Below are 22,009 nucleotides of genomic sequence, written 5' to 3' on the forward strand. Positions count from 1 at the left end.
AAGTAGGTCTGTCAAAGTTAACGTGATAACGCGTTAACGCAAATTTGTTTAAATGCCACAAATTTCTTTAACGCATTAACACAACTTGCGATTTTTAACTAACCTCTTAAAAAAACGAAGGGCAGTCGATCTTTCAGAAGTTGTAGCGGCTTTTAAAGCTAGAGTGAAGATACTGATAACATATGCAACTGAGTAATTTCTTAAAGAAAGAAAAAGTCAAAATTCTCTGATTCCAGCTACTTAAATGTGAATTTCTTTCTGGCAATTAGTCGACTAATTGCTCTTTTTGGTCTTAGTCAACTTTCTTTAGTCGAGTAGTCGTTTTTATGCTTTTTTCATGCTGAATGACTCAAAGAAACGTATGAGCACATCTCTGGTAAACACAAGATTTAAAGTGGTGCTTTCGTGTGATTCTTTGTGGAGAAACTCAGTTTTAAAGATCTGTGGATTAAATCGACTAATCTATTAGTCGACAAAATCGTTTGTGTTTGTCGACTAAGAATGTCTTTGGTCGAGGACAGCCCTAAAATCAAATTAAAGGGAGCTTCTCAGTCATTATTTCTGCTCAACAAATGAACACATCTGAATGAGTATGCCTTCTTTTTCTGATTCAAAACTTTGGATCTGAACTGTAAAAGAAAGTTAGAAGCACTCTTTTCTTTCACAACAATAACACTTGAGCAAGGCCCTTCACCCTCATCTGCTCCAGTGGAGCCGGATCCGCTCAGAGAGTCCCACTAGAAACCTCTCAGGTGTGAATGTACAGTATGTAACTCCATGAATGTGAAGCTGCATGTTGTTTGAACAGAGATTATGTACTTTGGTAAATTCTGTGTGGACAAATAAAGGTTAAACACACATTACTTTTCCTTGTCATCGCTGTTGTCAGTGACAGACTGCCTGCTGGTCTACGCTGCTGTAGTTGCTTGCCAGACGGACCCTCTATCTCTTTGCAGCCAGCCAAGGGAGCCGAGGCCCTGCACCCCGGGGGACTGACAGTCTGGCCTGAATGCCTCCCCGACTTCCTTGGTGTTTAACTGACACCATGTCAACTAGCCAGTCATGTTGTAACAGAATACAAAAAGTCTTGAAAGATCCAGCTGCGTTTCCAACCTCTGCCTGAGCAGAATGATTAGGGCTGTCTGGAGTGTCTCGCGGGCACGCCCACGCTAGTCAGCAGCTCTGTCACGGTCAATCAAGGTGTCAAAGAGGGACGCGATAAAGGTCACCGGTAAGTCAGCACAAGCACAACGCCCCTCTATAGAGAGGGAAATCTGTTTGGGTGCAGCTACGAAGATACACGCACTACGGGTTGTAAATTATACATATAGAGAAAAGGGGGAAAAAAACACTTACTATGGCTGCACAATGCAATGCAGACACCAGCGGTTGGTAAACAACCAGCAATTTTGTTCAGCATGTGAGCCAAAAAAAAATGTAGGGGATGGATACAGAGTCATAATCAGAAATGTAGATGTGCCAGGCTTCCTACTGCGCTGAACCACTTTGACCCAGCTGTCGGTGGTCTCACCGACACAAATGCTAAAAACAGGTGGACATATAAAGAGCGCTGTCTAAACTCAGCAGGACCTTCAGTTCCTGCACTGTCACTCTGTGGAACAAACACAGTGACAAGAGCTAAACACAGGCAGGACATTCTTTCTCTTTCTTTCTTTTGTTGTTATTGTTGTTGAGATGTTCACTGTCGTATCATTTGTTCTTATTGGACTGCTTTGTGTATGATTGTCCGTTCTAAAGGCCCAACGCAAAGACTATCAGCCGACGGCCAGTTAGCACGTACGTTCTGCGCCTGCGTGAGATGAAATAACTCTCCACCAGCAGGCGGCTCTGCTGTGCCGCATTACGTTTCGCAATGATGCTCTTGTTTTGTCTTGTGTTATAAATCCAGTGCATCTCTTTCCTTTACAGCGGTGCCCTTTCGCCTCGCTCAGCGGGTCAGGGACGGCCTCTCGGTGTGGGAGGATCCCCCTCGTGGGAACTCTCCCCGGCGCTGGCTGGCCCTCGCCGGATGTATTTCCTCCGTGGTGGCGCGACGCAACTGGCTCTAGATCTACTTGGAAAGGCCCGGGGTGAAAGTTGGGCATTACAGCACCCCTCGCCCGCCGCTTAGTGCTCGCTGTGCCCCTTTCTCCCTGCTCCGGGGCGGACTGTCCTTAGTGCGAAACACGGAGCCTGTCATCGTTTACCATGCTTTGTGGGTGTGACTTTGTTTGCCGTGTCATCACCATTCATATCTATACAACCAATGTGATTATAACTAAATTGTTTACTAGAGCAGAAAGTTCTTCAAAGATCTAGCCTCTTAATTTTGCTCTCAAAGTGCACCAAATTGATACATTTAACTTTAAAATGTTCACAAATTTCTTTCTAAATGCATGATGTGTCCAAAGTTTTTTGCCATAATCGAGCAGCCCTAAATATACCAATCAAATGAATATTGCATAATACCTGGGAGTCTTCTTAATAATAATGAAAGAATTAGATGTTGTTTTAGGGAAATAAACACATGTAGGAGAATCAACAAGTCGCCTATGTAAAGGCCCAGGAGGATTAAATAATGACGTATATGTGAATGTGTGTGTGTGCATGCAGAATATTAAGCCAGCTACACCAATCACACATTGTTCCAACAGACCATCAAGAGCCCATCAGAGCAGCACGAGTGTCCACTTACGAGGAGGAGTTGACGGTCGTGTAGCCGGAGGGACACTCTGGGACGCAGGCACCGTTGTGGATGACGTACTCGTGGCAGTTGGGGCTCTTGCTGCGCTCCTTCTCCCGCTCCTTCTCCCGCTTGCATCTGTTGTGGAGATCTTGGCAGAAGGAGAAGGGGACGCAGCGCCAGCCCTTGTAGGTGAAAAGGTTTTCGGGGCAGCGCTCCACACAGTTCTCCTCGTGCTGGAGGCCGCGGCAGGCCACGCAGTGATCGGCTGAGTGGGGCTTCATGCAGCCGCCCAGGCACTGGTCGTGGCAGCACTGGCCGTCCTTGGTGCAGGCTCGATTTTTACACTGAACAGGGCACACTGCAGGTGAGAGAGGAAAACAAAGTTAGTGAAGCAACGACGAGACCAGTCAAAGAAAAGGTTACTTGGTCAATTTAAATGTATAAGTATTAAGGACTGAATGCAGGAAGAGAGACACATGAAACAGAAGCTTATAAGCATTCAAACACCTACATAGTATTTCAGTTCCCCAAGTGACACAGGTTTAATCTCCAGTGACAATATATCTTTATATCTCCATCTCCACAGAAATCAGCGGGAGTGAAATCCCTCCTCGCTGCACTAGCCAGCAGCCCAGACGGCCATCTGTCATTGGCCAACAAGCATTTTGAATACAAACAGCAGGGATCCATCCAGCACTAGTTGAAGAAGGCTCGGTGAAAGTGAGACAGAGAGGGTAAAAAATGCCATCTGAATGAGACGCGTGCAAGATGTCTTTGATTGGTTTCTTTTTTTGTTCTTTTAGAGGCTTTCAAGCACATTTCATAACTGACTACACTAATATAAAATGTAGTTAATGCAACTATAATAATAAACTTTATTTATAGAGCACTTATCAAAACAAAGAACGAAGTGCTTCACAGAGAGAAAATGAAATAAAATACCAAAGCGAATGATAAAATACATGAACAGCAAGATTGAAATAATAAACAATAAATAAAAAATCAATGAAATAAACAGGCAGCTCAGATACAATCAGGATATGCTTTCTCATAAATGTATCTTTTTAGAAGAGACTTAAACCGGCAGTAGGCAGAATATCTTTGACATCATTGGGCAAAAAATCCATAATAACCTTTCAGCATATTGTAATTCAAGTGTTTTGAGAGAAAACTTCTGACTTCTGCACCTCCTCATGGCTCTGTTTTCAGGCTTTAAAAAATCTAGCTTGTGACGGGAGACTTTGGCCAATCACAGGTAATTTCAGAGAGAGAGAGCGTTCCTATTGGCTGTGCTCCGGTCATGTGACCGATGCTTGGCTTTCCTTCAAGAGGTCTCAACATGGCTGCCGGATCACAAACTTTCTCATTTTACAGCTAAACAGTGCACTACAAGATGTTTCTGAAAACATTTGAGACCAGAAATAGGCATTACGGTAACAGAATATTGATTCATATTTGATCAGCGCTGCCTAGTTTGACCGTTTGATCGGAGATCACAAGTGATTGACAGCTGCTCAGAGACATCAGGCTCCAGCTTGACTCTGATTGGTTGTTTTCCTCCGGTCTGTGAAATCTTGCAGATGGCATTAGGAACACCAGAGGACACCGGAGGACACAGAGGAACATGATTTTTTCCAGATTACCTGTCTCATGCACTACTGTCAGGATATAGTGACCGTTTTATAAAAATAACTTTTTTTAATCATATTTGCTCCAATTCTTCCCTCCTTTAAAAGAAGACACTGACTCAGGCAGCTTTATTTCCTCCGGCAGGTTGTTCTAGATCCTCAGGGCCCTGAATGTCTCTTCCTTTTTTGTGTTGTTTTATTTAAATTAAAAAAAGAAGAAAAAAAACTCTTGCAGCACCATTGCCCGTCCTCAAGGTGACTTTGGGAACCACTATAATAGATATACAGTAGATATATCACAACATCTGTTTAGATATGGCAAATCACACATCAAAGTGTCTGGTTGATTAGTGCTGAAACAATTATTTGATTAATCAATAGACAGGAAAATAATAAACAAGAATTGTGTCAATTGAAATATCATTTATCAAGCAAAAAAGGACAGATGTTCAATGGTTCCAACATCTGAAATGTGTAGATTTGCTGCGTCTCTCTGTTTTATATCTGATTGATTGATTTAATTATTCCTTTTTTTTTCTTAGAGTTGTTCCAATACCAATACCAGTATCAGAAATGCGTCCGATACTGCTCACTGGCCACATTATTGCGAATACAAAGCCCTAGTACCTGTGAGGGTTTCTGGACAATATTTATCATTGTTTTTAGTTGTTAATTGATTTCCAATAATAAATATAGACATACATTTGCATAAAGCAGCATATTTGCCCACTCCCATGTTGATAAGAGTATTAAATACTTGACAAATCTCCCTTTATGGTACATGTTGAACTGATAAAAGAATGTGCGATTAATTTGTGATTATTCATTGGCAATCATTAAATATTTTAATTGATTAACAGCCCTAGTTTAGACCATTATGTCATTTGACCATTTCTCCCTGAAGTTGAGGGATACTTTTCACAGCGAAGCATGTTATGAAAGAATCATTGAAAATGTAATTCTTTGGGTTTTTGAATGCTGGTCGGACAAAACAAGGCAGATGAAGTTGTCACTTTGGCTTCTGGGAAATTGTGATGGACATTTTTTTCATTATTTTCTGATGTTTATATCGTAGATTAAATCATTAATGGAAAAAAATAACTAAGATTAACTGATAATGACAATAATCCTTAGTTGAAGCCCTGCAGTTGTTGCACAACACTGTGTTGCGATTTACTATATCCAAATAATCTCACATCATCATTACAATGACACACGATATATATCCATGCATCGGTAAACCCAAATCATCTAAAGTAGCTAAACAAAGGCCTCTTTCTAGCAACATGACCAACACAAGCTCTTTGTAGGCACGCAGAAGATATAAACACTGACAGAAAGATAAAGTGCCCTCACAGTCACACAAACCGAAGTTCAGCGTTGTTTTTAGGGGGCGTAAACGCGATCAACTAAGGACAGAGACAAGTCTGAACGCTGGCTGTTTTTGCATACGTCTGCATGTGTGTGTGTGCGCGCCTGTAAATCAGCCTGTTACATAACATTAGACTCTCAGGATCGGCGTGTGTGTGTGAGTACGTGCATCAGAGTTTGTGTGCGTGTGTGTTGTGGTCTCGGTGTAGGTGTGAGGATGGACGGAGGCTTCTCAGAGGTAAATACAGCTGACTGACCTGCCTGCTGAGATTAGCTTGCCATCCACGAGGGCCACATTAAGACGGTTGGACAGATAATCATCGCCGAGGTTAGGGGCGGGTTACAGGTCACAGGCCGTAAAGTTGTGAGTATGTGTGTCTTTTACGGGTCTGAGCTAATATTCAGTCACATAAACCAGAAACAAGAAGTGAAATTTGGGTGCTTTACTTCCCATTACAGGAGACAATTAATCTCTTGTTTGCTTCCTTTTCTATTGTGTCCAAAACTGCTCGGTTTCATTAGTGTCACGAGGTCAACCGTTAAACGAACAATACAACATGAACCCCCTGTCTTACATTCACAGAGGTAAGCTCTTGAAGCTCATGGAGAGCGTGTGTTTGGGGCGGCAGCAACATGAGAATGACAGTGTGAGGGGGGGGGGGGGGGCTAAAGGGGGCATGGTGCTAGAAAAACAAATGATATAACCACCTTTTATCTACGTCAGCCTGCTAGTCGAAATAATCTGCCCCGCCGTGGGATTTACAAAGAGCACTGAGGATGATTACACACTGAAAAATGTCCTCTTGTTATTATGTTTTTCCTTCCGTCTCCAACGTTTATTTCAAAACCTGCCCTTCAACTTTTCCTCAAATGCATGGACGCAAACACGTACACACTGTACACACTATACACAAAAGCGTTGCTGTGTGCTTTCACTGACTCCCGATCCTGCAGCACGGCTCCATGTCGGAGCACAGGCCCAGCAGCAGATCCACCCTCAGCCTTAGCCAATGTGTTGGCTAGCTGTAGAAGCTAGCCATTCAAATGGCCTCTCCCATCTCCAAGGAAGACAGGCGCACAGTTTAACCCTTTGTGTGCCTCTCTCTCTTTTTCCTCTCAGCCAGTCAGACGGTATTAAAAGCAGCAGCAATGGGAGGTATGCAAAGAAAACAACACGAGTAACAGGCTGGAGCTGCTCACTACTACGAATCGGCTGCTTTTCTGCTAATCTGAAGCACAAGTCGTTCCTATTAAGTGCTTCAGATTTTATTTCTTCTTTGTCATGCACATAAATCTTGCCTGAAGAAAGAACAAAGTGCTCCGGGAAAATCTTTTTTTATACAGAAGTCCTTGTTGAGAGAAGCGTGGCGCATCCAGTAGTAAATGGGTTCAAACTCGTGCTGAACCAATCATGTTATGTTAGTATTGTGCTGAGCAGCTCGCTGCCTCAGGCGATGCATCATGCCTCATCATGTCCACAACTCATTAGCAGGTTTTACAGACTTCCAACGGCCCGGGAACAACTTTTCATCCAGATATCTCTAGTTGAAAAATTGATGCCTCCTTTTACAAACTGATTGGTAAAATAAATTAGGGCTGCAACAAACTGCTTGGTATTTCCTTAACTGATCTCAACATTGATGCTGAGTCACAAACTTTCTGATTTTACAGCTAAACAGGACACTACAAGATGTTTCAGAAAACATTTGAGGTGACAAATAGGCATTACAGTAACAGAATATTGATTCATATTCGATCAGCGCTGCCTAGTTTGACCATTTTATCGGAGTTTGCGAGTGATTGACAGCTGCTCAGAGACGGCAGGACACCGGAGGACACTGAGGCACATGATTTTTTTCAGATTACCTGACTAATGCACTACTATCAGGATATAGTGACCGTTTTATAAAAATAACTTTTTCTTAATCATATTTGCTCCATTTCTACCCACTGCTGCTTTAATCGATTAGTTGTTTGATCTATAAAATTTCAGAAAACGGTGAAAAATGTCAATCAGTGTCTCCCAAAACCCAAGATGATGTCCTGAAATGTCTTGTTTTGTCCACAACTCAAAGATATTCAGTTGACTGTCATGGAGGAGTAAAGAAACCAGAAAATATTCACATTTAAGAAGCTAGAATCAGAGAGTTTTGACTCTTTTTCTTAAAAAATGACTCAAACCGATTAATCGATTATCAAAATAATTGGAAATAATTTACATAGTTGACAACTAATCAATTAATCGTTGCAGATCTAAAATAAATAATGATAAAATATAATATAAGTAAGTAAGTAATATAAGTATTTCAGACACTTTGTTGAGCATTTTTTGCCCAATGTTCAGAATATGTTTGAATGATGACCGGTGAAAATGTTTCTTTCTAAATGGATGCGTGTTATTTTGAGTTACTGTAGCTCCATTAAATGTTGCTACAGGTCTTTTAATTATTATTCAATAATGATGTTGAGCTGAAAGAATTAGGGGCCTTACACATGCTGCGTGTTTTGCGCGCTCAAATCCATTGTTCTCAATGTAGACGCGCGGCAGACTTGCTCAAACGCGAGCCGTCACGGTGCGCAAGCGTTCCCAAGTGCCTATTTTTCAGGCTGCGCTCCTTTTCTTTCTTCTGTTAATATCAGTCTACGGAGTATATGGAGGAAAAGTTAATAATTTTAGTGCAGGGCTACCCAGAGCTTTATAATCTGTACCACAAACTATTTTACCAGCTTTACCCTTTCCATGCGAGGACATCACAACATCCGGTTGAAAGGTTAGCCAACTTGACACAGATACATTTAGTGTAAAGCCACTGTGAGGGATTTACAATGCTGGAAATGCATTTATCTTTGTTTTGATTGAGTTCAGTTTAGTCAGTGAGGCTTTTACTGCAAATTCAACATCATCGTCATCGCAGCACGCAGGTTTTGGTTGCTTAGTAACAGCAAGCGTGACAGGAGCGCAACCTCCCAAGCACATTGGAAAGAAAAAAAGCGTCACAGCTGGTATTTTCCACGCATTCTTAGAGGTGGCATGTGTACGCACCCTAAATCTATTAATCGACTAGTCAAAAGACCTGAACTATTTTGATAATCAATAAATCACTTCAGTTGTTTTTACTGCTTTTCTCTGTATTATATAAGTTCAAATTAAATATGTTTGGATTTTGAACTGCTGGTTGGACAAAACATTCAAAGACATTCTCAGAACTTGTGATGGGCATTTTAATTATTCTTTTTTTTTTTTTACATTTCAATCTGAGTATATAATAATAATAAATGATGAAAATACTTGTCTGTTGCAGCAACGCAAATGTTACCTGATGTTTTTTAACAGAGAAAAAAAACAACACAAGGGTTAATGTGGGTCAGTCAATTTCAGTGACTTCAAACATGCACTGGGTGCCACCTGAGCGAACAAGCGGCCAACCACTTTCATGAAGCACCAAAACAAACCAATCTCCGTCCAAAAGATTTGTACAGCTCACTCTGTCAGCAGCTGACTTGGCCATGTGTGTCTGCTGAGCTGAAATCAATGCCGGTAGACAGTTGATCCTAAATTAGCGGTATTATTCGCTATCAGACACCACAGAGGCTTTCATAATATCAACAACAGTGACCACACTGAAGGAGATAGACTTGTTTCTTGTGTGCGTCTCAAAAATGTTTTCAGGGTCGAGACCCTGAAGACCTTTGAGAGTGGGGCCACCCCAAGCCATCTTTGATCTCACAAAGCGAGGAGGACGCTCAGGAGACTGCTTGTCATTCTCTCCTTAAAACATGCAAATCTCTAAACACAAGCCCAGTTTTCTTTATTATCATCACAGACCCTTCAGCTAGCGCCGCTCATGAAGAGCAGAGGTCTTTTCTCAGTATGTCAATTAGTTATGCTCAGCTTGAGTTTGCTCTTGTCAGCATCTCCGCTACTTATCTTCCATTTGGACAGCGGAAAATCACCTGACAACAATAAATCAATGGGATTTTTGGGAGACAAGTGCTGGGTCGGCAGTTGGACTTAGGCCTGTTTACGACTTGGCTACATATATTTTTTTTTAAAAGTCTTGAGGCTGAATGTGTATCTGAGCTCCTTATCCGTATTACTCTGGTTACTGTGGCACACTGTTCAGGACCTGTCTGATCTCTTGTCATGCAGTTTGTGCAAAGTGCAGCAGGATCACATGAAGGCTGCTGCAGAAATGCCTGGCTCTTTATCTCATAGGCACTTGAATGAGGGGGGCAGAGCCACACAATGAGATGCTAAATCCCCGAAGCCCGAAACAAACCAACAAACCAACACAACTCAAGGCCCCTGTCTGACAGAGAATAATACACCCCGTCGACTTGGAAATGTGAGTTGAAGAAACATATCTGCGCAGCCTGCCAGCTAACGGCGAGCTTCGACAACGTGGGGTGTCGAAAGGCAGAAAGAATCCACATTGCTTGCAAGGAATGACTCATACGGTTCATAAACGGTTCCTTGTCTGCTGTCTGCAACCAACGCACACACACACTGAATGAAGAGTTATCTATTTCTATGTTTCTACCAACATCAAAATGCACACCAGCAAGCCATTAGTAATGTACTTACCGTTCCCTAAACTCAGGGATTTTTGCCTAAAACGATGAGCCTCCGTACTTGTCATTAACCGCATCCCTCCCTAAAATCATTTTGTGGTGAGTTTTTCCAAGTTCCTTTTTTTGGCAGTGATGAAACAGCAGCGTAATCAGGCTTTCTGCGTTGAGATCGTATTAGAACCCAGAAAATGCTAAACAGGAACGTGGTGGTGCGCTGGATGGTAATTAAAATTCCACGGCCATGACAAGGGTAGTATTTAGTTTCTTATGAAAGACGTTTTTTGCTGAAGGAACAGAAGAGAAGAATCTAAAGAAGAACAAATAAAGTGCTTTTTGAAAATGGCGATCTTTCAAAGTTTCTACACTTTCCACGACTTAAAACAAACTGACAGAATAAAAGAGAGCAGCAACCTGAGAACTGAGTGAACTGCCAAAAACTTTACTTTGAAGGTTGATTCATGTTTCAAATGTGATAAGGATTGCTTGGCACTCACTGCTTGTACAGCACAACAGCTGACTGGATATTTAGGGATGATGAGGTCATGCAATAAAAATGGCAAAGGCAAAAAAGAAAATATAACCAATGTACTGCTATAGTAAATGCATATATGGCTTTTTAAATTTTGGGTTAATGTATTATTTCAGTTTATAAAATGTCATAAATGAGTGAAAGATACGGGGGGAAATCGATACAGCTTATTGAGGCAATATTGTATCGATTGTATCAATCTTTTATTATACAAACTAAGAACATCTTAACAATCGGACGGGCCCTGCCGCTACTCTGTCTTTCGGAGTTTGTAGTGGGCTCAGTCTTAAAGCTAGAGTGAAGATACTTAAAACTAGAAAACCTAAGGAATCCATTGGTACCAAACATGTCATGTTAGCTTATCGAGAATAATGCTCCAAAGTAGGGCTGTGTATTGGCAAGAACCTGGCGATATGATACGTATCATGATACAGGGGTAACGATTCAATATATTGCGATACTGTAAGCAAGGCAATATATTGCAATTTCTTTCAATTTAATTTTAGGATAACGTCATAGTATGAGGGATAAGGACACACCACCAAAAAAAAGTCACTATGTGAAATGGCTACTATGGGGCCTGACATCATCACACTGGAATACAATTGGATTCATTGGATCCACAAGAGTCTCAGCTTTATGGTGATACCCAATATATGCAATTCAAAGACTGTTTAGGGACCCCAGTATGCAGAAATATTCAATATACATCATTTTAGAACAGGCGAAAATAACACATTTTACTGCATGTAAAAACTGCATGTGATTATCATAAAGTGGGCAGGTCTGTAAAGGGGAAACTTATCCATAGAACCCCTTCCCATTCACATATCTTACGGTCAGAGGTCAAGGGACCTCTTTGAAAATCGCCATGCCAGTTTTTCCTCACCAAAATGTAGCGTAAATTTGGAGAATTATTTAACGTTCTTCGTGACATGCAAGTATGATATGGTTGGTACCAATGGATTCCTTAGGTTTTCTGCTACAACCTCCGAAAGACAGAATAGTGTCCGGTTCGCTAGCGGGCCGTCGGATTTTTAAGAGGTTATCGATATTTTCTTACACCCCCTACTCCAAAGTTACGCTAAATTTTGGTGAGGAAAAACTGGCATGGCCCTTTTCAAAGGGGTCTCTTGACCTCTGACCTCAAGATATGTGAATGAAAACTCTGAGATGAACAGAGTGAAAACTGGATCTTAGATAAAACAGATGTTGGCAAACTGTATAATTTGCAGTTGATAAAGGTAATAAATTGCAATATATCTTATCACAATACTCAGCATATCGCAAAATGTTTAAAATCACAATAAGATTGTATCATGACTTAAGCATTGTAATTATATCGTATTGTGCGGCCCCTGGTGATTCCTACTCCTAGTAAAAGATGCTAATCACAAGTTCTCAAAGATATGAAATTTGCAATATAACAATCTAAACTTTATTCTGTTGCTAGAACCCTATTTCCTGGCAAGTTTGAAATAAACCTATTTTATTACCTATTTTTAGTCCTTAGTGAATGTGTGCACCATGAAGGTATATCAAAGTTGTTAATTGATGTTAATTCAAGGTGTATACTGTATGTTAGTAGATATTATAACCATGGTAACAGTACACTGTGGATGGTGCACGGTGTTGTCTCAGCAGCCGTTATAGCAGTTTTAACTGTATAGTATCAGAAGAACGCAGAATGTCCTAAAAGCAATGGATGCACATATGAGTCAGACATCTGAGCCTTGCTTTCTTTGCTCCTTTGTCCAATTTGAATATAATAAATAACATCAGTCAACAAAAACATTTCTAGTTCTATGACAGAATCAAAATCCCTGATGGTTCCCTCAGTGTGATTACTGGTCCGTGCCCTGATAATGTCTGTCATTAATACAGAGCTGCCTGCTGGTTTCCTCTCTACTAGTGAGGAACAGATGTTATACAGTCAAATATGTCTCTGCCTACTGCAGCTCCCTCTATACCTTTAATAAGAATGAGATGGCGGCGAATGCAGACGGCTGGACGGCGAGACAAAAAAAAATCAACAATGAATCAATTCATTGAGCTGAGAACATTTTGTGTTGTTGACTTTGAAAAGAGTCCTGCATAGACAGGAACATCCGACATGATACAATGTTAAATTCTCTATAAAAGCAAGTCATTAAGACCTAATTAGACACCTAATTAATTACTTTATTATGACTTAAACAGCCCCAGGCTTTGCTGACTGAAGTCAATCCAGATACAGTAGACGTCTCACATTTCTGAGTTTATATAAGCTGAGGGTAATTACTTATAATCAAATATTTATCAGTAAAAATAACCAAATTGGGTAGATGATGAGAGGAAAGCCGAGCGGTTAGTCAATTAGCTGACAAAAAAACATTTTGATTGATAACGCAATTAAGTAATTTATTAACCAAAACCACCAAACATTCTCTGTTTCCAGCATCTCAAGTGTGAAGGTTTGCTCCTTCTCTTTGTTTTACATCATTGTAAAGACCGGTTTGGAAATGTTTGGTTGATTAATCGATTATTCAATCAACAGAAAATTAATCAGCAGCTATTTTAATAATTGATTAATTATTTGAGTCCTTTTTCATGCAAAAATGCCAAATATCTGCTTGTTCTAGCTTCTCAAATGTGAGTATTTGCTTCTTTTCTTTGTATTATAAGATAACTATAATGTTGGTCCGACAAAACAAGACTCTAGGAAATGATGATGGGAATTTATTAATATTTTCTGTTATTTTATAGACAGAACGATGAATTCTTTAATTGAACAAATTTGGGCTGTCCTTGATCAAAGAAATTCTTAGTCGACTAACACTCATACAATTTTATCTATTGATTTATTAATTGATTTAATCGCCAGATCTGTAAAACTGAGTTTCTCCACAAAGAGTCACACAAAAGCACCACTTTAAATCTCGTGTTTAACAGAGATGTGCTCATAGGTTTCTTGGAAATTATTCAGCATGAAAAAAGCCTAAAAAACAACTAATCGACTAAAGAAATCTTAGTCAACTAAAAACCAAAACGACCAATTGATAATTAATAAATGGACTAAGAGGGGCATTGTGATGGGCATTTACATTTGATCTATTAATAGAAAAACATAACTGACAGATTAATTGATCATGAAAACACCTGCTAGTTGCAGCACTTAAACCCAGAAAGACAGATTAGCAGGGGCAGAGATTCACTTAGTCTGAGCTGTGTTGCTTATATTTACCGTTTTATGATTTATGATCAGACGAAACAACATGAACAAGTGATACTTTTAAACTCATTTCATTGATTTAGTCTTGTCTGACACAGGAAAACCAAGACAGATATCAGTCAGGACCGATCATCGCCATTCTGACGTCTAAGTATTCAATAATGCGTCAAAACACAAATGAGGAAGATTAAGACTCAGACACAAACTGTATTCAATCTCATTCCAATTAAAAGAAAATTAAGTATGTCACAGAAAAAGATTGAACTTATTGCCTGAACGTGACTTTTTAAAAAGCAATGGCTGATGACCCGGGTTTATTTGTCTAATTCTTTCTACCACTAACAACTTATCAGCTGGTCTGACTCAGCAGCAGCAGGGCTCGGTTGAGACGACTCGAACAGCAACAGGAAACGTAAACAATTTCATTAACCAGCCTCGGCCTCCGTTAATAGAACAAAAACACACAAACAACATGGAAAAGCACTTTTTGTTTTTAATGTCGCCCTGCCGCCGCTGTCATCTGAAGGCAGGATATCCAGTTTGTCCGTGACTGGAATAGAAATGATAAACACTGTGTACTCATTGATGGTCAATTACACTGCCTGCTTTACAGGCAAATGACGCACGCCACGGCCTTGAATCTCAATTTCCTTCCAGCTCAGTGTCAGGCTGAAATAATGACTAAGTCTGTGGTTGACTTTGATTACCTGTTATGACATCATGTCACATTTACGTCATTAATGCAACGCCACGACGCGGTTTGTCTTTCTCCAAATCAAAAATTAAACCAACGCAATTAATCGTCTCACTAAGAAGGAAGCAGTGGAAAAATATACGACATATTATGGGGAAGAAAATAATCACAACACCAGAGTCACACTCGAAAGAGTTTCTTCGATTTAAAAAAATGATTTAGGTATCCAAAAGGCAAGTGAAGCCTTTTTTCTAGGGCTGTCAATCAATTAGAATATTTAATTGTGATGAATCACAAATGAATCGCACATTTTTTTCTGTTCAAATGTACCTTAAAGGAGATGTGTCAAGTATTTAATACTCTTATCAACAATTTCATTAATTCATTTGGCAGACGCTTTTGTCCAAAGCGACGTACAAATGAGATCCAATCCAAGCAAGTACTGCACCAGTACCGATAAAAATGGTCTTTATTCATGACGCTTGTGTCTTTTGAGTGCATGCTGTTTTTTATGTTTCCAGCAGTGCCAACAACACGGTCTGTGCAATAAAAAGAAAATCTGGAAAGTAAACATGACCAGTGATACAGACTGAGAGAGCTCCATGAGAGAACTCCAACTCCAAAAAAGGATCAAAATCAATACAGCAGAATCGAAGAAAAGAAAAGAAAAAAAGCAACTGTCTTGAGGATAAAGAAATTCAAATTATTTAACAGAACAGAAGAACTGTGGAAGTTATTTAAGTTGTGCTATAACACAAATGGAAATATTGTGTGTTGCACTTATCTATGGCCATTTTGTAATTCAACATGTCACAATCGATTTTTCTATTTTGCTTTCCTTTAAGGCTCTAAGATGACATTCCTTTTCACAAAACACCATTTTCAAGAGCACCATCACTAGGGCTATGACAGCCCTAACCATTACATGATGTTTTTCATTTCCTCATTCATTTGCAACCTTGAGTACAAAGAAAATAAATGTTAAGGCTTGGCTATGACGCACCATTTTATGAGGTGTTGTGATATTAAACAATAGTGATATTTTGCCACATTGCATACAAAAGAAAAAGAAATAGGTGCAGGCACAACAGATTTCCATGACAACGCAAAACTGATTTTACCAAATAATACAAACCTTATTTAATAGGAAAAGGACAAAATAAACTAATAAAAATCTGGATCAAGTCCTCATGTAACTTGTGAGAGTAGATAAAAAGAAACATTTTCCTGCGGGTCTGATTAAACCAGCAGTAAAACAGCAGTGAGCTGTTGTAAATCGAATGGCTGTGGTGAGTGAGAGCGCGTACAGCGGTGAAGAAACGCCTGTCGGCCCAGCTTTAACAAATGCCTGAAATGTCTGGGATTCCATGGGAATGGCTCCAGGAGCTGAACGGCGAGGGTTCGCAGGGTGCAGCTCCACAAGACTGAGTGCCAGAGCAGTTAAGTCAGCTCAAAGGAAAGGACTCATGGCGTGTGTGTGTGTGTGTTTCTGTGTGTGTGAAGGGGGGGGGTCTGAGAGCATACTGGATTTGGGCTAGTAGAATAGCACTCTGCAAACTGAAGCATGAAGAGAGTAGACTGTCGAGGCTGGATTTATGTGGATCTGTCTGATCTTGTCCGATTCCTTTTTTTCTTCTCATGGCTGATTACAAACCAACGTTTTGCGTTAGAAAGATGGACCGAATTTTTACTACAAAATAAGTTTACCAATTGAGTTATAAGGTCCTGATACAGAAGATCCATTTGTTGTTTCACGCATTGTAAACTACCGAATAACACAAGTAAAGGGTAATACACATAGCTGGTGTGTATTTCAAGTTTTGACAGTTTGCCAATTCAAATATCAACGTCGGCACAGCAGCTTTATTTTCTTGCTCTGTCGAGTGTTTTAAATCTCATCTCAAGACCTTTTTATCAACGCCTCCTTGCCTCCATTTGTTCTTATTCTTTAACAATTTTTGCTCGTCTTTGTGTCAAACTTTCCTTCAAATGTTTTACTTCTAACTATAAAGAAGGAATCTATGGTGGGGGCGGTGGGCAAGTAATGTAATTGGCGTATGCCCGACCACCGTGTTACACCGGTAACACTACCGCGGCGATAGTGCTCTGTGCAGCAGCAGAGCCGGGACTTCAGGGCTCTACGGACTCGAGTCGAGCACAACGTCCGCAGCAGGCCTTTACAGGCTGCGGCTCATTGACTGTAGTTCACTTTAGCTGCTGAATGCTGGATATATACTAATGTTACAACCAAACTCTTTTTCACTTCCCTGGAGTCAACGAGTGGTGCTAAATGCAGTACCTGTGAGGGTTTCTGGACAATATTTGTCATTGTTTTGTGTTGTTAATTGATTTCCAATAATAAATACACACATACATTTGCATAAAGCAAGCACATTTGCCCACTCCACGTTGATAAGAGTATTAAATACTTGACAAATCTCCCTTCAAGGTACATTTTGAAGAGATAAAAAATGTGTGATTCATTTGCGATTAACTATGAACAATCATGCGATTAATGGCAATTCAATATTTTAATCGATTGACAGCCCTAGATGTAAGGGGAAAAAAACAAAGGTGACAGACAAATAGCAAGCGGATTATTTGTTTAGAAGCTTTTGCAGAGTGGAAATAAATAAAGAAAGGGAAGGAGTTCAAACATGACGCTGGGGTTGTAATTCTTCTTTTGGACAAGAAATCTACTAGCCAATATATTAAATGGCCCTTACCTTGTAAGCTCGCTGGCCATATGTGCAGTATATATATTGTATTTGGCTGACGTTCAAACTAACGCCATATGAGATCTCCGGGTGGAGGTTGCAATCCTGCAATAAAATCACAGCAGTCCGTATTGAGGAGATTTTCATTCAGTGGAATAGCCGTTTACACTCAGCCAGGACGTGACGTCTTTCAGAAGCATAAGTCTAGATTTTCCATCACCTTTGTTTCAGTTCCCAAAACAATTTAATTTCCTTCTTGCTGCAGTGACAGACAACCACGTGCAGAAAGCTGCAGATTTAACCTTTAAGCTTCAATATTACAGCATATAGAAGAGGATACAGAATGAATGAGGAGCCATGGCAAAAATAGAAACGAGAAGATTAATGTGAAGGGAGAGGGACCCGGCTGGCTTGGCTTTCAAACACAGTTCACGTTTAAAGGCAATGCCACAGGCAATGAATACAGAAGCCCCACCAGCCCTGGACATGTCAGAGAGACATCATTACACCGTTGGCAGGTAGACAGGCAAGTCAAGAGTCAAGACAATATGATAAAGCTATAGTTTCGTCATGTTTTGTCACACCAGGGGTCACTTCCATCTCAAAATAATAAAGCTTGGAAACAATATCCTCCCTTTTCCCCACAGACTTGCAGACTTACTAGCAGCTAAATTTGTCCTCTTTCCTGCCTTTCTGACCTCACATGGGTCACCCATCAGTATTTTGGTCTCATAAAAGTGTCTGCTGCTACCGAGGTGACACCCTAGGCCCCTGTGTCCATTCATAACCTCAGAGAGGAAGCAGACCAACAATGACAGGAAACAATTGGAAAGAACTCTCCGTGAACTTCTACGACTGCCATTGTTCAGGGTGGAAAAGGATCGTGGCGCCAGCGCTGACCGTTGCGTGTGGGAGCTGCGGCAAGGTCGGCAGAGGGGAGAGCTGAGGGTCAACGGTGAGGCAGGACCCGTCCCCCTCCAAGACCCACTCACCTTCCTCACCCCTGTAGTGACCAGTGACCTTGCTTTTCCCTTTTGATACAGCCTGGGTGAATGACTGATGTGCTCATATCCACGATTACACCACAGTGTTACTCCCGTTTCCTAGCAGCAAGACTAAACAATAGCCATCCACTCTGTCTGCACACACACAGAGGTTATGTCCCTCCTGTGTGATTTATAACCCATGTCTGTGTTGCCATCACACACACACACACACACACACACACACACACACACTGACCCTGACAAGTCCATCTTGTGATGTGGTGGAAGGACATATGTGATGTGAGCCAAGAGTAAATTTGGAACATCCATATCAAGAAAGGTCTGGCACCGAGTCCTCACCTGACCTGGCTGAGACGTGACTCGTAGGAATACTCCAATTGTGACAGCCTGCATGAAACCAACAGTGGTCTGGTGGCACACATGCTACAAGTGTGGAGAGTGCCAAACCAATCAGAGGCTGAGGCGTCTGCTAAGTGCTGTTCTCCACCTTGTGGGAGCTTATTAACCATGTAACAGAGCTTGCAAACCCAAACACTGGCGCAAGCTGCTGCGGTGGCAGAGGAGGAGGAGGAGGAGGACGGCACCCCCTGGGTGTCTCATCTCCGGCAAAGGGTAGATAATTAAGATCACTTTTAATCATGTGTGTAAAATACTGGCCACCTGGGAAAAACAGGCTAATGTACAGTATATCTCTCTGGGCTGCTACAAAAACAAGCTGCATTTGATTACAAAATAAACAACGATATTAAAAGACCTTTAAGTGAAGATGATACCTTTAACTGCTGTTGTAAAATTTGTATAAAAATGCCTTTCGTAACAAATTTTGTACTCAGAATTTTTATAGACGTAAAAATGAGAAAGAAAATGCCATTAGATTTAATCTCACAGTAATTCAAATTATGTTTACTGTTATGATCAGGGCTCGGGCTTAAGGACGTTCCGTTGTCCCAGGGCTGGAAAAAATTATGATTAAGTAGGATGAAAATTTATTTTGGGACATAGGAATATACCCGCTACATTAAAATGAACAACCGATGTTTTGTGTAGCGCACCGTTATTATTAAACCTCCTTGACAACATAAACACACACATACACACACACTGTCGGCCTCTGACCTCACGATAGCAGCAGCGGCAACAGGGAATTATTCTGCAGTCAATGAGGTACGCTTTCTGGTATTCACATTAGCAATTAGCTAACATTAGACTGTTTGACTTTAACGGTAACGTTACAGTTAACGCTCGCTAACCAGTCAGCAGCCGACGTTTGCATTTACAGTGAGTGAGCTGACGTTGACGTTACGTTAACTATGAGTAGTCACAGCTCAAATCAAGTTACTAATGTAAACCACTTATTTACTTACTTACTCCTCTTCATCCTCTGTGGGCAATAAGGGTAATACGTGCTGCTCCTCTCCCCATGACAGGAGCATCTTGTCCGGCAGCTCCTCTAACTTTAAGACGAACCAGCTGGAAGGGCCGGTTCTAGCTTTTTGGGGGCCCATATGCAAAATCGTGTTGTTTTTTTTACCAAATGCTACTTTTTACAAACAAAAAAAAAAATTTAAATTAACTTTGCTGCATTGTTAACATCAAAATAAAAAAAAAAAACATTCAAATCATAAATAAAAAAGTTTTGGATAAATTATAAATTTATGAACAAAATAAACCAGTTTTAGATGTTTGATTTATGTTAAAGGTCACTTTGAATGTTTAACTAATGATAATGTAGAAAATCAAAGATTTTAAATTTGGGACGGTCCGCATTCATTTCGGGACGGCTTAGGTTGTTTTTCGATTCGGTTCCGGGAGGATGGTGAAAAAAGTTAGTTGAGTGCACCTGGTTATGACAAAGAAACTACTTTGTACTTAGAATGGCATTACTGTTAAATATGCAAGATCAGGGGCACCCTTAAAGGCCTACTGTAGGTGTTATATGGTGCTGACCATGAACCACAATGTGTCATGTCATTCCCCATCTCTCTCAATTTTCAATTCAATTCAATATGCGTTGTTGGCGTGAATCTAACGTAGACAATATTGCCAATGCGTCAAGTAATAATGCCATCTCTCTACTGTAGACTCTCTAATAAAGACATCAAATGCCCAAAAAAGTAAAACAGAAAATATGAAAAATTAAAGACAATTTTGACGGACAGATGGGACAGTCTGTCGGTGCAGTTAAGCAGTGGAAAAAGATAATATCCCAACGGGAAGCCCCTGATTTCTTATTGAGTCGCAGCCAATTTTTTCAGCTGCCAGCCCCTTTCAGGGCTCATCAGGCTAAGCTGACGTCCTATCAGCCAAACAAGCTGTGCCACATAATAGCCATTACCAAAACATAATCAAATGCCCATTATCTACAAATGAGTGTTGGCAAGAAATAGTACTTCATTACAAGTAAATAGACTCAAGGGTAATATTCCCCTTCACGCCAGCTCACAGTTTCAACTCAATTTTTAAAAGGAAATAAGGGCCTGCTTTGTTTTGCAACATATTTAGTTGCTTGTCAGTTTATAACAGACTTGAGCGATTTTAAAAGCTAAACACAGAATCAGGGGTTTCACAACTACTGATTATTGCCAGTAACAGGGTTTGTCAAAATAGTCCTTGATATGTTTGACATTGAAAGGCCCCGTTAACCTCCAAAACAAATACAGACACCAACTTCAGGATGTAAAGTGTAGCGCACATGATAGGGTTGTGTCGATAGACGATGATCTCGACGATGGTCAGAGCGATCGCAAATAATCGCCAGCCGATGCCTTTGCCAATGTCAAGACGATATTTGGCTTGTTTTCCTATTAATGTATAAAATTATTATCATTATTATAATTAGTAGTAGTAGTAGTATTAATATTAAATTTAATTTGCCCCATCATAGTTTCACGTCAGCATCCCCCGCATATAACACACACTTAGACCACGACTGAAAGGAGCGGAAGAGACATAGACAGAACTAGGGCTGTATCGAATAGTTTGAAGCTTCATAACGTTGATATTCAAATTATTATTATTATTAATAACTTACAGAAAATTTGTGGGCAATAGTTCACCTTCCAGCTTCTTTTCCTCTTTCTCTGTCGCTCCCTCTGACACACACAGTGAGCGATAATATCGTAATGTGGGGCCTCTGGTGATTCTCATCCCGACAATACGGTCCAATAAGTAATTTGTGACATGACAAAACAACAGAAACAACCTCATCAATGCACAGTAATAAGTAGGTGTTCAAGCTGTGTTAAGAAAGCTTATTTTGCATGAATGTCTGATGTGTGAGTGTGTTTGTCTGGCATTCATTTTCAAAACTCCATAACATATCAAACATAATTTGAACCAAATTCCAAAGAGTTAATTGCAAATATGAGAGAGATGCTTCACAGGATGATGTTTTGTATTTGCAACTATTACAGCTGTTGACATGACATGTGTTTGTGTGTGCCTGTAGCCAAATCTAATCAGCTTTGGTAATGAGCATCTCCTGCAACCTCGCTTTGCCACTATGCTTTACGGACGCACCCAATTTAGTGTAAAAAGTGAGGGGGGAATTAGGAGAGAAGCTCAAATTACCCCTGTTATAGAGGCAGGGAAGGA

General features: G+C 40.5%; 1 protein-coding gene across 1 annotated transcript in view; it reads right to left on the reverse strand.

Moving 5' to 3' along the window:
- Positions 1-22,009, reverse strand: part of insra (insulin receptor a) — a 68,517-nt gene that overhangs the window by 29,803 nt on the left and 16,705 nt on the right. The window contains exon 3 of the mRNA XM_074651786.1: positions 2,696-3,044. Coding sequence (XP_074507887.1) covers positions 2,696-3,044 — 349 coding nt within the window. The remainder of the gene's footprint in view (positions 1-2,695; positions 3,045-22,009) is intronic.

This window comes from Sebastes fasciatus, chromosome 11, assembly GCF_043250625.1.
Source record: "Sebastes fasciatus isolate fSebFas1 chromosome 11, fSebFas1.pri, whole genome shotgun sequence".
Lineage (NCBI taxonomy): Eukaryota > Metazoa > Chordata > Actinopteri > Perciformes > Sebastidae > Sebastes > Sebastes fasciatus.